Source organism: Aedes aegypti, chromosome 2 (genome assembly GCF_002204515.2).
Source record: "Aedes aegypti strain LVP_AGWG chromosome 2, AaegL5.0 Primary Assembly, whole genome shotgun sequence".
Lineage (NCBI taxonomy): Eukaryota > Metazoa > Arthropoda > Insecta > Diptera > Culicidae > Aedes > Aedes aegypti.
The window spans coordinates 156,422,774-156,440,043 of NC_035108.1; the positions used below are offsets into that span (position 1 = coordinate 156,422,774).

The 17,270-nt window shown below is 36.1% G+C and overlaps 1 protein-coding gene across 1 annotated transcript in view; it reads right to left on the reverse strand.

Annotated features, from left to right (window-relative positions):
- Positions 1-3,255: 3,255 nt before the first annotated feature.
- The window catches only part of LOC23687733 (G-protein coupled receptor daf-37), a 511,826-nt gene continuing 497,811 nt past the window's right edge, over positions 3,256-17,270 (reverse strand). Inside the window, exon 9 of the mRNA XM_021842903.1 lies at positions 3,256-4,598. Coding sequence (XP_021698595.1) covers positions 4,277-4,598 — 322 coding nt within the window. The 3' untranslated portion in view covers positions 3,256-4,276. The remainder of the gene's footprint in view (positions 4,599-17,270) is intronic.

A 17,270-nucleotide genomic window follows, 5' to 3' on the forward strand; every position in this document is an offset into this window, starting at 1 on the left:
ACGTCACATTGACGCCAAACATGCCGTTCGTCATGGCAAGGATGTCGGATAAGCCAGGGACATCGAGACTGCGGAATGATAGTTTCCCTACCGTAACCATCTTAATGATGTTTTTCAAATAAGCGTCCTTGCTCATTTTGCCTTGTATTTTACTAAAAAGCTCTGCTGGCTGCTTCGGGGGATTCAAACCACACTGGAGCGCTTCATCTGGGTGCTTGAGGAAGAGGTGCCGTTTCAAATTTCCGACATGTCCTGCGGCAAGGTTCACAGGAACGTTCTGCGCAGAACATAACACGCAGCGAACGAACCCTGCTTCCACTCCAGTAAAGTGCTGTAAAACCTATGAATTAACTGAAATTATAACTGATATTATTTTAAATATGTAGTTATTACTTACTTTTGATGATTGATCTCCGATTGGTTTTCTTTTCCGTTGGGAGTACGATTCTTCCACTGAAGCCATTTTGATCTTTTTCGACCAGTGTCACTGTACGATCTGTTTTTTTTCTTAACGAATGTCTACCGCGCAGATTGCTGAGTCGGAAAAGATTATATCTAGTATCAAATGAGCCAAAGATTGTTATTGAAAATCCATCAAAGAGCTCCAAGATCATATTAGATTATTCGATCCTTATCTTTCTCAGATGATCAATTGATGAGATAAAATGCAATGCCTGCATATAAGACTATAAGCCTGATAAATATTTTTTTTTTATAAGAATTTGTTTTTTTTTACAAAATCATGGAAATTCATTTGTATGTTCAAGTTCCTTTTCCACAAAAAAAATTCCGTAGTTTATGAACGGTCCCAAACCACTTTTATTGTCTCGTAACAAAATTTTACATTGAAAATTACTTGAAACTTAGAATCTTTTTTAAAAATACTAAGCACTAGTAGTTTGAACGCTGATTCATAAACTGTGACTGATGTGTATATTTCCCACAATTTATTGATCAAGTATTTTACTTAAAAATCTTAGCCAAATCCGTATAAAGACGCATTCATCTCTAATAGCTATGTTTATTGAATCTGTAAAAGTTGTCTGGGGCTTAATCTCTCAAAAAAAATCTTTGAAACAAACTGTAAAACGTCGTTTCTAGCTAAGCGTCAAACGCCACACGGCTTACAAAGTTGGCCAAAAATACAGCCGAAATAGCTACAAAAATAATTTAGTAATACTGTTGGTTCATACCGCGATCAAGAGCTTTTTTACTGAGATAAGAAGGCTTGAAATGGCTGAACACTATGTGTTGCTTATCAGTTAAAATGATTCTGTGATGTTTTGTGATAAGTTTGATAATAATTTTGTCTTCTTAAATCAGCTGATTCATAAATTGTGGGTGATTCAACTGCGTGGGGTTACTGTACCTTTTTTTTAGCCATTTCTTATAATAAGTTTTGAATAGAAAAATGCTGTAGTAGGCCTTGACAAGGCAAGAAGCTGTTTTTTCTGCGTCTTAGAGTAAAGTGGGGCAAAAGTTTGAGTGGGGCAAGAGTTTTTTTTTAAGATTTCTAGCTCAATTCAAAACAAAACTTATAAATGTCATGGTGGTTCGAATTCTATTCAAGTCAGAGACTTTCACTCCAAATATCATAACAATTTATTCATGTTTACAAAAGTTATGACTATTTGTTGTCTTTCGACGTGAATATTGTAATTTTTGGTCAAACTTTCGTTGCATAAAATCAAATGAAGATAAAATCTTTTTCAATATTTTATGCAAGGGCGTTTCTAGGCCTATCATAGGGATGCTTTGAGGTGTATTAGATTTTGCATAAATGCTTGGAAACAATTTTTGGCCCATAGTGGGGCAAAAGTTCGAATCAGCGGGGCAAAAGTTCGACCCATGCATAAACTCACGGAAAAATTTGCAAATTACCTTAAATCCACACATTATCTTCAAATTTAGCTTAATTTGCCTGATCGTACGAAAAATGTTCCTAAAATTTTACATTTCAGCTTTTTTTCAATTTTTTTAGTATATTACAATTAACCCTGTTTTGGGTAATTTTTGATGAAAATTTAGTGTGTATTTTTCGGCAAACTTAAGTTTACGGCTAGTATAAAGTATGCCTGTCATAAAAGTGTCGATATTGTGTGTTCTAGCCAGCGAACTTTTACCCCACACTAGATTCGAACTCTTGCCCCACCGGAAAAAGTTCGTTTAAGACAATCAATTTTGAAACTGTTATAACTGAAAATGGGTATATATTTTGACACAAGTTTGTTCAGCAAAATTATAGCCAATATGTTGAAGGTTCACTGTATGGTATTTATTTTGTTTCAGCTGCTATTCTTTTCCTGGAAACTTTGATTATACCACTACGGTCGAACTTTTGCCCCACCTTACTCTACAGTTTTTTCTCGTTTCAGAGAGAAAATTTTGGAGGATTTCAAGAATCAAGCAAATGCGCTAATAATAATTCAAGTTTCAAGATTCCTGATTTTTGCAAGTTGCTTAGATTTCACAAGATTCCTTGGTCATCGATTTTGTGTTTCCGTTCCCTGTTTTACGTGTTGATGCTGAATTTGTGACTTCCGTTGAGGTTGGATTACCAACTGGTGAGTTTGTTTCATGCTTGTGAAAACCCTAATTTGTATCGTGGCAATGTTTCATCTATTTGCTAAATGCAAATTATGGATGGTTCGTCACTGTAAGTGTCGGCATAAGCTTTCATTCCAGTTTCATAAAAAAAAAATTGAGTTACGCGTACATATTCTTTTATTTATTTATCGTAATTACTTAAAAATATCCTTTGAATAGTTCGACATTAAAATTGTCGACACACTGATAGATATTTTATTTTAATTTGAGGCTACATGAATCGCATCACTTACCAAGATGAATCCTAATCATGTAGCTTATGATCCCTCCTACTAACGAAACTCCTTCCTGTGAAAAAATGGGGATGCAGAGGAGAACTCGGTTTCTAGTAGCAATGGATGTCACACTAACATTCCTTTCCTTCTCCGATGAGCGTAAGGACGTGGCCGGAGCCGTTATTGACATTACAGAGTTTGGAGTCCTCGAAATTGTACATTGAAGATGGTATGCTACTCCCAAGCTACATCTGTTATTTCCCTGTACAATTTTGATTTTTCCGGTCAATCATGGAGTAACAACTACGAACTGTACGGAAGCAACATTGGCAGGAGATAAATATTAGAATCAATCTCAATGACTTCAACTTTAGGGTAACCCACTTTGGAGACAAGGGCAACTTTCTCTTAATTAAACATATGCCACAACGAATTTTCATCGATTGATCATTAAAATTACAATCTATTCATCCAACAGTTTATTAAACTCTTTCCTACGGGGGGCAATTATACACACTTATGTAGAAAAATATACATTTTCCTAATTTTAAAATCACGAGAATTGGATTCAATTTTCTAATCGTGCGGTTTCGTTAGGAAAGCCTACTCAAGAGCTTGCTACTATTTTTTTTCATTCATTCTTGTCATTCTCGCTGCAAAACCTTTTCCGATTGTTAGAGATATAGACTCACACTCAGTGTCGTTAGTAAAATAACATCTAAAAGACAATATACTTTTGCTACAGTTTCAATCAAAACACATGGTAGTCGTTCCAAGCGAAAATGGCGAATCAATTTTGGTCCATTGACATTTTGTTCTGTGCTTCCTAATCTATATACTCGTCCGTATGACGCCTGGGCTCTAACGCCTACGGTAATCGGCAAGGTGGGATTTTACTTCGCCAGTCTCTTGAAACGACCACCATTGTGCTACTAATAATTCCTTTACTATTCGTTTTCTTGTAATATATTAGACGAAAGTAGCTTCACAGACAAACGAGCGTACTTTTAAAGTGACAACTAAAATTTTTGAATAAAAATAAAACTTTTTGAAAAAATACAAAACATTGTGTCTTGTTCACCTTATCAAAACGCAGATAAAATTTCACATTTATGTAAAAATACACCTGTTTGTCTGCGGTCATTCTTTCACTTTCCAGAAGCTCAGTAGTGGTATTTACACAGTAAATTCTTTTTAATCACAACTCCAACCCAAGCGAAAATCTTGGGACGCTCGATTCTAGTCAAAATTTAGCTCTTGATATCCGTTGTCGATTTCCCGTGGTGCTACGAAATGATTCCTACTTCTGAGTCAGCCTAATGCCTATTTGCTATGTAACGCTGTGCTAAATTGAAAAGTGATACGATTCCAAGTAAATTGAAAAGGTGTCTAAATTCGTGCTAGAATCCCCCGGCCGAACGATCCGGCCCACCACCATCCCCAATCCGATTGCATCAGACACAGGTGGTGGTGAGTCCAGTCATTCTCGTCATCTCGACCCTATGGGTTGGAGTTTTGCAAAAAACCGACTTAAAGCTAGTGCGAAACTGTTTCGACATTAAGCCGTACAGTACGAAACCGATTGCGGCGTTGATTAAGGCAAGCAGGTCCATGGCTTCGCCGAATAGGGCGTAGCACCGTTTGAAGAAGCACTTCTCCAGGATTCCGCTGAGCAAACCGAGAATGCCCTGGGGAAACTCGGTGAGCAGAAACAGTAGCAGTACGGCCACTAGCAGGGTGGTGGTCCGGTCTGCTCGGCGATCCGTTTTGGGGTGCCTGTGGAGAAAAAAGATAAAAAAAAAGTGTGGTGAATTTAAGCATAGTACTACTTTGAATATGTACAGGTCATTCAATAATATTTCAAAATATAAATGTGAATCTCATGGGGTCGTAAAAGTTTCCATGAATGTCCAGGTGTTCTTCAGAGGTTTTTCGGAGGGTGTTTCTAAAATCATTCCCAAAGATTCCGATGGAAATTCCAAGAAGTTTTGAAGAATCCCTGAAGTTCTTAAGCAAAAAGTTACAAATTGTGACTTAGGGTCGATTTCGATCCGAAAATTCAAACAGCTCGCAAATATCAGTGTGTTGACCGAATTTAGTTCTGTTGGGTTTGAACGAAAGGCACACATGTCTAGTTCCAGAAACCCTCCCGTAGATCCGGATTTGGTCACTGTGGCCACCGGGAACCTGCGACATCTGAAAAAACTCCCTTTAGAGACCCTTACCTTGACAACTTGTAGTTTCATAACTTAACAAGTAATCTGAACCGTCCTGATATTCTTGAATGACTAACTAAGTGATTTGAGAATCTCTATTTACAGTCTACGAGAATACCTATTCTCGTGGACTGTAAATAGAGATTCTCAAATCACTTAGTTATTCATACCCGGTTCCGGAAACTCGGAACATCCGAAGAGTAAGTTTCCATCGCAGTTCTGTACACCCGATTCTGTTTTTGCACGGATTTTTTTTACACGGCCGTGTAGAAAAAGTTTCCATACATTTTTTTCCGCCCAAACCTTATTTTTTCATGAAACGTCGAGAAATGGTGTTACTCTTTTTGCACGGTTTTTGAAATTTTGAACTGAAAACTTTTTTTGCACGGTACGCATCCCCCGTGCAAAAACAGAATCGGGTGTATATGTAATTCACATCGGTACTATTCGGTTGATGGATATTTTGGCATAATTTTTTTCTGTAATAAGGAACCAATTACCGGCGCACATTCCCTCGAAAATTCGAGCATGGTCCATGCGGAACCGGTTCCTGGAGTCCCGGAAGGTGGCTAATCTGAACAATTCGATGAAATTACTCAGCTTTAGGCCCAAAAACCAAATGAATTGTGCCCAATTCTTTACGATTTTTTATATTTGGATGTATTTTGCCAAAAGAATGAATGAATGGCTATTCTGGTCCTTTTGGAGCACCGGAATGGCCACCGGAAAACCCGTAATATGGGACCACAAAGTTTTACCACCAAAAGTAGGCATGCGACGGCTCAATCTTCATGATTTTGAATCCCTGTGACTCTACTAGTTCAATTATTGATGAATGATCACTTTGGTTCTTCTGGCCTACCGAAATAACCCAGGAATGACCACAGAAGATACCTGTATTGTGCGTTATTTCAGTTTTGGTACCATAACTAGGCATGTGACGGCACATTCTTCATGATTTTGAATCCCTGTGACTCTGCTAGTTCAATTATTAATGAATGATCACTTTGGTTCTTCTAGCCCACCGAAATAACCCAGGAATGACCACCTGAGATGTCCGTATCGTGGGACATTTCAGTTCTTGTACCAAAACCAGGCATGCGACGGCTCATTCTTCATGATTTTGCAACAACTCAAAATTCCTGATTTTTCATCCAGATCTAAATAGACATGTCAAATACCATACATACATTTCTTCTTCTTGTTCCTGGCGTCACGTCTCAATCGGGACAGAGCCCGTTGCTCAGCTTAGTATTCTTATGGGAACTTTTAAAGTTCCTACTGAGAGCCATCTTTGCCGATCGAACATTTTTGCTTGTGTATATTGTGTGGCAGGTGCGAAGACACATTATGCTCAGGGAACTTGCTGGACTTGTTGAAAAACTGCGTGTTTACCGCTACGGTTATCTTGGTCGCAAAATATAACAACATAGCCATTTCCACTTGGGTCAAATTAGGAAAATTTGATAATATAGCTAATTGGCATCATTCGACCAGCCATTAATCATGTTTTGGACCTATAAGTAAAAAGAAGATTGAGGATCAAACATGTCGCGCGTCGGTAGCGAAGTGTGAAAAAGCGATCGGTTTGTTAGTAGTGTTTGATCCTTCGACCTTGACGCTTGCTCCTGCGGGGGCGAGTGATGAGGGCAGGATCAAACATGTCGCGCGTCGTTCGCTCAGAGAAATGTAAAAGCGCCGCGGATGGTTAACAGTGTTTGATCTTTTGATCGTGTCGCTTGCTTTTGCGTGGGCGAGTGACGAACACTTTTTCGGCGTACAATGCGATTATCGAATTATTTCGCGAATCCGGTTAGGCGTGATTATATCATGGATCGCATCACCAAACATTGGTGACTCCCAGATCTCACCTTATCCCACTAACCCAATGTCCTTTCCATGACAACCGTGGAGATGCAGAGGTGATCTCGGTCTCTAGTAACAACGGTAGTCACACTAACATTCCTTCCTTTCCCCGATGACCGTAAGGACGTGGCCGGCGCCGTTTTTGACTTTTAAATTTGAGCTCTCGATTTGTGCACATTGAAGAATGGTAAGCTAATCCCAAGCCCCATTCATTAATTCCCTGTGCAACTTCGATTGTTCTGGTCAATCACGGAGTAGCAACTACGAATTGTACGGTCATCTATGCTTATGCTTATGCTTATAAGTAAAAAGAAGATTTACCGCAGACGAATAAGAATTTTTGACCGCAAACGCAATTTTGGGACCAGTTAAAACATGGTCTCTGGAAATCCTCAGAAGTTTCTTCAGGAATATCTCCAATGATTACTTCAAATATGCCTCCCGTTATATCTTCAGATATTTCTCCAGAAACTTTTCCTGTGATTCCTTCAGGAATTATTTCGAAGATTTCTCAAGGGATATTACAAGAAATTCCTCCGAGATAATCTAAAGAAATCTCTATAGCGATTTCTCGAGGGGCTACACTAGATATATTACCATTGATTCCTCCAGGGATGCTTTTGATGAAGAACTTTTGATCACTATGATTTTTGAGACTAGCTCCAATAAGGCTCCAGAAATACTTCAACAATTCTGCCTGGAGTTCCTGCAGGGTATCCTCCAAGGATTATTGTAGGGATTTCTGCAAGAAAATCTCTACAGGGATATTTCTATAAAATTTGCAAGGAGTTTCCGCAGTTACAATATTGCAGCGTCCTCAAGTTTGCCGATGACGTTCAGATATATTTAAGTTCTGCAGAACTTTCTGTTGCCTCGATGTCTGAACTAATAAATTTGGATCTGAAACGTCTCATTACTTGGTCACAGGCAAATTTTCTTCCTATGAATACAGACAAAACCAAAATTATGCTTATTTCAAGATCTAGATCGGAGCATGTCTTACCTACACTGAGCCAGAAATTGCGTACGAATTTCATAAGCGAACGCTTGTGAATTGATTTCTTGACTGGTTTTCTCTCTTTCATAAGACTCTTATGAAACACAAAACGTCCGATATTCACAAGAAATTCTTGTCGTTATCATTAGAGATCTTATGAATATCTTTATTTTCCTAAATTCAAAGAGCGATTCTCTAAATACATAATGGTCCTAAAGAATTCCATAATTGATATCTATGATCCATCATAAGAGTATCTTATGATATTATACCTATTTGTATTATGAACGCAATTATCGATGGAAGTTCACAAGTTTTTCTTATGAGTCTCATTAGATGCTTCTTATGTCTTTATTCCAAAAGAATTTCGTATGAAATTCTTACGTGGTTTTTGATAGGAAGTCGACTGTTTTTCACAAGTGTTACTAATCATTGTCATACGCGCGCTTATGAATCTCAATCGTGAATATTTTGTTATTAGCATCTCTCCACGTAATTCATAAGATTTTCGTATGAAATTGTTAAGAAAATCGTACTCCATTAGATTGTCTTATGAATTCCAATGATCAATGCGTTTGATATCCAAAAAGAGTTTCTTATGGAATTACATCTGTCTATGTAATGAGTGTTATTTCATAAGTCTGTTGTGGAATGTTATAAGGTTCTCGAATGAAGAACAAAATACTTCTTATGTCGTTATTCCATAAGAAATTCTTTTGTACCTCATACGTTCCGTTTCCTCAGTGTAACATCTATTTGGGAGAAGATGTCATTGATTATGTGACGGAAGCTAATCTACTTGGTTTTGTCAATACTAAATCAAAGCAATGCAAGCGTTTACTATCACTGAATACAGCCATAAATTGATATCGAATGAGCTATAAGCTAATGTTAAAACCATCATTTTGTCATTGTTGTATATTTGTATACATCATTATTATTTATTTTTGTTGCTTCAGGAATTCTTACAGATATTCTTCAAATGGTTTCTCCAAGAATAATTTCTCCACAGATTTCAACAAGAATTATTCTGAGGATGCCTCCAGAGATTCCGTCAATAATTTCTACTTGGACTCATTTCAAGCTATCCTGGTATTCATGTATAAAACTAAAAACATAAAAAATTAAAAAATAAAATAATTCCGACAGGTATATTCCATAGATTCCACTAGTTAACCCTCCTGATATTCATGTTTAGAACTTCTAAGATTTTCTGCATAAATGATGTCAGGGATTCCATCAGATTTTTTAAGCGATTTTAGATATTCCTCTAAGAGTTTCTAGGAACATTTCATCAATATTGACTTAACGGATTCCCGTCTTAAGAATTCCTTAGGCAATTTCATCCGAAAGCTCGCATTAAATTCCACCAATCAATGATTCAAATATCCATTCAGAAATTTCTCCAGAATATGTCCAAGAACTGTTTCCAAGGAATTCCGGATTCTAGGAATTTTAAACTCAACTATTTTTCATTTCTCCAATGGTTTTTTTAACATTTTTATGAATTCTACTGTGCTGCCGTTATACGCGTAATTGTCCCATGCTTGACTTTTTGTCATCAAACAGTTTATTGTTGCATATAGTTTTAGAAAACACTTACCAAAAATTAACTTTGTTCGGAAACTCAAGGAAAGGAAACCCAATTCAATTTGTCCCATTGTTGAATTTCCACGCATAACTGTCCCACTACTGTGTTTCTACGCATAACTGTCACACTATACAATTTGATGCGCTAATCTTGAATAAAATATTCAATTGTCAGTTTTTGAATTAGCTGGTGTTTGGGAAAATCGTTTTTAACATCTTCTTACGTTGGTTTTACATTCCATGTGGAACACAACCTGTTTTATGTGTTTGTATTATCGGGATGCATTCGTCGTTCATGCGAGTCTGATGTCAAATTAGATTAAAAGTTTCAATAACAAAATACTATTTCCCATCCGTTTTTCAAAAAATTTAAGGTTAATTTTCAAATTCAATCACATTTTTTTACATTTTTTTATGAACCGGCGTCATTGATTAGAAATTTACCGTAATTTTGGATTCATCACGAGGAGTACTGAAATAATCCCACTTGAAAAATCAGTAACCACTTTAATTTCGAGTCCATGGCTTGCATGGGGCAGGACACTAGATCCAGTATTAAAATATTAATATTTATTAATGATATTGAGAAGATTATCAAGTATGCATGGAGTTTTGCTGTTTGCCTGTTGCCGGAGTTTCCAAGGCAAATTGATTATTTAAATGAAAAAACAAGTTGCGTTTATCGTCAGATCGTCTTAGCAAAATATATGATAAATACGTCCGATGCAACACAGACCACACTGTTTGATGCCAGCATCCATCTGGTAGTCTGGCTAGAAGGAGACTGGCACCTGTACGATGCATCACATTCAGTGAAGCTCAATTGCCATCAATGCCCCACATCTTTCTAGGATTTCCGGGCCATTCCGCAACTCGATTCCGATGTGATTTGTCTCCTATGGTATGTCAGATCGGCAAGACATACAATCCACAATCCCTAGCCTCTTGTTTATAAACCCCCACCATTGACTTAAATTCAAGATACTGCTGTCAGACGTCTTTAGGAAATTCGTAGGTAACTCGATTATATCATAAAAATAAAATATATTTATCCGTTTTAACGGATATTAATACCAATATTAATGAGTGTCTTACCCCATGATGGCTTGCGACAAATCAACTTCATGATTTAGCAAACCAAATCCAAATAAAAATAGTTCGATCGTTTATGGATGACTTGGCCATATGCTGGGTTGGTCCGAATACCGGTTCACTGATAGAAGTGGCCATTATATTGGAGAATCTGAAACCTGGCTTTCGACATATCAATTTTCATGAATTTGCAAATCAAGTCAAGGTTCAAATGTATTTGATTGACTTGACCACATGTCGGATTGTTCTGAATTCCCGGTTTCCTGGGGGGAAATGACCTCTAATTTGTCGGTTCTGAAACCTAGCTGGCAACATCAAACTTCTTAAATTCACAAATCAAGGCTAAAGAAGGATAATTCAAAGGTTTCTGGATAACTTGATAACATGCCAGGTTGTTTTGGATACCATGTTACCCAGAGGAAGTGGCCATTATATTGGCAGTCTTGAGCCTATCTTGCGACATATCAAACTTGATGAAGTCAAAGTCAAGTCAAAAGAAGAATAGGATGACCTGGCCACATACTGGGTTATTTGGCATAGTTGGCTCTTCGGTGCAAGTTGCAAATATGTTGGTGGTACTAAAACTTAATTTAAATATCATGATATGTATTGCAAACAAAGTCCAAAGCATAGCATAGCATAGCATAGACTGACTGTACATGTCAATGCACTATGGTCCAGGAATCAGTTTTACGCGGAAAGATGCATTTTGAGCTTTGGAATGAAACATTAGACAAAAACGGTCTTCTACAAAGTTGTTTGTATTAGTTAAGCCTTTTGTTTGATGTTATTGAAAATTAGGGTGGACCACATTTTCATAGAAATTGTGTAACTAACTTTCTTATTTGTAGAAATTATATTATACATGCTTCAGCAAAGTTGTAGACCATTCAATTTCAAGCAACTTTGCCAAAAAAAGTTTTTTTTGTATCTCTTAAATTGACCGATTTAGAGCTTTTTTCCTACGGTGACATAGGGTGGTCCGAACGAAACAGGTTTTCTGGCTCTAGAGTTTTCAATTCAAATTTCTCATCAAAGTAGTCCAAGAAACACTTTTAGAGCTTTAAAAAATGCGTAATTTGGTGAGTGAAGAAACTCGCTATCTCCTTCCGTTTAGGAGATATTGTTGTTTTTCTCTCAAAAACATGCCTACTTTGATTGTGAATATCTCTGATTGGGGCAAACATAAAAAATATCTTTTGACGGCATTCAAAAGACAAAATAAAATTGTATATTATATCAAAAAATTACAGATGTGTTATTTTTGTAACTCTAATAAAACGTCTTGAAAGTCAAATATTTTTTATCACAAAAACTTCAATAACTTTTGAACTAAAATAGATATAACCAATGTTTTTGCATGAAAATTTGCGTTTTGTTAAGTTCTAAAAGTCGTTCATAGACAACTTTGACGAGAAAATAATATTAAAAAAACTAGAGTTGAAAAACTTATTTTTGTTGGACCACCCTGCGATGATTAGGAAAAAATGCTCTAGATTGGTCAAATTTTGAGCTACAGAAAAACTTTTTTTGGCAAAGTTGATCAAAATTTCAAGTTCTACCGCTTTGTCAAAGAGCATATACCAGTATTTTTGCAAATAAAAAAGTTGAATATATGATATGTGTGATATTGTGGACCACCCTAGTTTCAAATGACACAGTATGTAAGCTTACATTTTTAGAAACAATTTTGTAGAAGATCATTTTTGTCTAAAATTTCATTTTCATGCCCAAAATGCAAAATAATAAAGAAATACATACTATGAAAATCTTCAAAATAGTTTTAGAGCCCTATCTTTCTTATTTCGGATTTCTCGTCAAAGCGGTCTATGAACGACTTTAAGAACTTAGCAAAACGCAAATTTTCATGCAAAAATATTGATGATATCTATTTTAGTTCAAAAGTTATTATAGTTTTTCTGCTTAAAATCCTTTGTTTTTCAAGACATTTTATTAGAGTTACAAAAATAACACATCTGTAATTTTTTGATATAATATACAATTTTATTTTGTCTTTTGAATGCCGTCAAAAGATATTTTTTATGTTTGCCCCAATCAGAGATATTCACAATCAAAGTAGGCATGTTTTTGAGAGAAAAACAACAATAACTCCTAAACGGAAGGAGATAGCGAGTTTCTTCACTCACCAAATTACGCATTTTTTAAAGCTCTAAAAGTGTTTCTTGGACTACTTTGATGAGAAATTTGAATTGAAAACTCTAGAGCCAAGAAACCAGTTTTGTTCGGACCACCCTATGTCACCGTAGGATAAAAGCTCTAAATCGGTCAATTTAAGAGATACAAAAAAACTTTTTTTGGCAAAGTTGCTTGAAATTGAATGGTCTACAACTTTGCTGAAGCATGTATAATATAATTTCTACAAATAAGAAAGTTAGTTACACAATTTCTATGAAAATGTGGTCCACCCTAATTTTCAATAACATCAAACAAAGGGCTTAACTAATACAAACAACTTTGTAGAAGACCGTTTTTGTCTAATGTTTCATTCCAAAGCTCAAAATGCATCTTTCCGCGTAAAACTGATTCCTGGACCACTGTGCAATGGTTGCTACTCCGTGATTGATCGGAACTGGTAAGAATTGCACTACGATCCAAATGAATAAGGAATGGGAGTTTCCGCTTACTCTCGAAGTGCAATTTTAGCAGATCTAATATTATTGATCAATAACGGCGCCGGCCAAGTCCTTACAGTCAGTTGGGATGGGGAAGGAATGTTAGGGTGTAATGATTGTTGCTTCTAGAGACCGAGAATACCTCTGCATCTCCACAATCACAAGGGGAAGGGTGTTTATTAGTGAGGGAGGAAAAGATCTGGGAGTCACCTCTGGTCGGTGATGCGATCCATGGACAAGGGGGAAATATACGACTTGTATTTAAAGCTAGTTTTGTATTTTTGTCTCGAGAAGTTTTTGGAAAAATACGTCAACATCTATAATGTCGAACAATTCAAAAGACGTTTTTATTAATGACGAAAACTGAAAATTACATGTATATATTTTAACTTATATGAAACAGGAATAATGCCGACACTTGTAGTGACGAACCATACATAGTTTGTTTGAAAATTACATATGAGTATTACTGTGCATTTTGTCTCGATATGGTAGAAGTTTTAGAAAATACGTCAACATTCACAATGTCGAACAATTCCAAAGATTTTTTTAATAAATAATTTTTAATAATGTCAAAAAGAGAAAAATATATGTATATTCAAATTGTATAAGAAAAAAGCATAATGCCGACACATATAGTGACGAACCATACAAAGTTTTTTTTATTTTACATAAAAGTTACGCTTTCAAGAAAATATGTGTTATCATAAGCATGAAACGAACTCACCAGTTGGTAATCCATTCTCGACTGAACACAAAACTGACACTGACAGCAAAACTTCTTGGCGTCCCGAAAATAAACCGTCTTGCTTGGGCCTTCCCAAATACGTACCCAGCAAGACGTTCCAAAACAGGTGAAAAAAAAAAAAAAAAAAAATCTCCGGCGACGAAAACACGCGCGAATCCGTCAGCAAAATCAATCGGACGACGCAAAACCGAACTGTCCTGCTTGGGCTACACGAAGCACTACCCAGCAAGACGCTCCAAAACAGAGGGAAAAAAATTCTCCGGCAACAAAAACGCGCGAATCCGTCACTAAAATCAATCGGACGACGCAAAACCGAACTGTCCTGCTTGGGCTTCACGAAGCACTACCCAGCAAGACGCTCCAAAACAGAGGGAAAAAAAATTCTCCAGCAACCAAATCGCGCGAATCCGTCACTAAAATCAATCGGACGACGCAAAACCGAACTGTCCTGCTTGGGCTTCACGAAGCACTGCAAACAAAGTCCAAAGAAATATAAAATCGTGTGATGATTTGTGTCGTGAATTTTGAGGTAAATATTTACTCCGCAGAATAACCTTGAATTCGCAGATGAGTTTCTGTCAAGCCTGTAGCTAGAAGAGTCGATTTAGGAATTTGTTACATCTTATAACTCTCTTACTTACTCATCCACTCTTTCTTTCACTAACTCATACATTTTCTCATTATCACACATACAGAAAACTTTGCTTTCCATCCCAAACTATAAAATCTTTTTTTTCTCACTTCCCCACACGTGGCTCCGTTTGGCACATGCCACTTGAGCCTTCATTAGGTGCCTTAACATAGTCTTGAGGATATACGTCCTCTACATTCGGTACAATCTATACTTAAGAACGATCATCTACAGCAGTATGTTTAGCACATAATTGGTCACTACTCTCAGTGGGACTGTTATGCGTAGAAATTCACCAAAAACCCCGTATTTCTAGGCACAACAGTCCCACTTTGAATTTCGTAGCTAAATTTACTTTATTCCCATAATACAAATTCTTGACTCTAATAAACACGCTATTCTTTATACTATTGTGAAGATTTGGATACGAGTCCTAAATGTGTTAAAATCTTTAAACGCGTTTTTCTCGATTGCATATTTTGGAACATGGGACAATTATGCGTATAACGGCAGTGTGCCTTTGTACAAAAAATTCACCAAGTAATTTCTCCAGGATATATTTTTATTTGTATGAGGTAGTTTATCCAAATATTTATTATTTTAAGGAAATTCTCAATGATTCTTTTTCATTGGTTTCTTCAAGTAATTCCTAAAGACGATAAGTCTAGATTTTTTTTATGTTTTTTCTATTGCAGAAATATATTCAGGGATTCGTCCAAAAACTGAGCAAGTTCTCCAGATACCCTAGAAAATTCTCCAAGAATACTGCCGATAATTCAACCACGTATTCGTTCAGAAATATTTACATGGATGAAAGTTCTTGTTTTTAATTGAGTTTTCTAGTAATTTCTTCATGAATTCTGAAAAAAAAATTCAAGTTCTTGGACAGTTATTTTACAATTCTGTCAATAAATTTTGCTTTAGGAGTTTAACCACGAGTTCCTTATATAAAAATGCTTGAAGTTCGATAATTCCTGCTAGGCATCTTCATGGACTGCCCAACATTAACTTTTTTTAAAGAATTTCTGAAAGATCTCATTTATGAATTTCTTTTTTTTTTTCCTCCAAAGATTTTTCCTGATTACATTTCTTTAAGGAATACTGCAATCGATAGGTAACAATAAAAAAAAATAAAATAAACATAAAAATACAAAAAATTAATACGACAAAAAAATCAAAGAAATATTTAGGATAAACTGAAAATACTTGCTAGTTCAAAAATATCAATGTGAGACCCATTTTCTCATCAAACAATACATTTTGAACGAAATTTAGAAGAAAAAATATTCTGCTTCGATATAACGTAACCTCGATATAACGTAATGAGAATAAAAATCGAGTTACGTTATATCGAGGTATTACTGTACGTGGTTTAATAGGAGGAATTAGAATTTTTGATAGTGTACTGTTTAAGTTATTTTTTCATAATTAAGTAGTTGATGAATTCTGATGGACTCAACTTATGTAGTAATTTAAAAGGGGCAGCCCTTACTCTACAGATTTATGAATCAATAATAAATAAATTAATAAATAAGGAAAATCTGTATCTAGATTCCTCTAGAAAAATACCTTCAAGGATTCCACCAGATACTTCTCCAGCGATTTCTCCATGGGTCCTTCCAAGGATTATCCAGGGATTTCTCCAGAAATATCTTTGCAGGGATTTCTTCAGGGATTCCTCGCTCATAATCTTCACGGGAATTACTACAGGAATTTCTCCAGGGATTCTTCCTGTGATACCCCCAGGGATTCCTTTAGCAATTTACCCATGTAATCTTTCAAAGATCCCTTCATCAAATCCAGGTAACCTTACATTGATTGATTCAGCAAATGCCTGAGTAAAGGCAACCTTTCAAATATTAATACAGGAATCTCTCCAGGGATTCCTCCAGAGGTTTGTCCATCAATTTCTTCAGGAATTCCTCCATAGATTTCTTCACGAATTCATCCAGAGATTCAAGATTTTTTTTCAAAGGATTTTCCAAGGAATCTTCTAGGGATTAGGCAACGATTTCTCTAGGGATTCTCCCTTCTATAGATTGATCTAAGGGTTCTTTCATGTAATACTACAGAGCTTAATCCATATTTTTTCTCTATAGGAGATCATCCAGGGATAACTCTGAAGATTTCTTCATAAATTGGTTTTTAATGGTTCCACCAAGGATGGCTCAAAGAATTTCTCCAGCGATTCCTCGAGGATTTTTTTAAGGGGATTTTGAAAAACTTCTTCAGTAAAGAAATTTCTGGAAAACATCTTGGAGGAATCCCTGGAGGCACCCTCGGAGTAATCTCTGATTTCATCGTTGGAGAAATTTATAAGGAAATCTCTAAAAGAATTTGTACACGAAGACCAAAAAACGAATCTCTGGAGAAAAATCTCGGGGAAAAAAGTTTTGACAATATTTGAATTCAGAAGGATAACATAACAAAAAGTTGTAAAATAGTGATCAATTTGCCCTCGGATTACGATACAGATTTTTGGAATATATTATTTTTTGTATCACTGTATCTTGTGAAGGCGTGAAATTTCGAACTTATTTTCACAAAACTATTATTGAAAGATATTTCGTCCAAACAATGTATGCTACCGAACCTAACGTTAGTTAAATTATTTCAATAAAACATATACAGGTGCAGAACAAAATTGCAACACTTACTAATACGACTATGGGGAC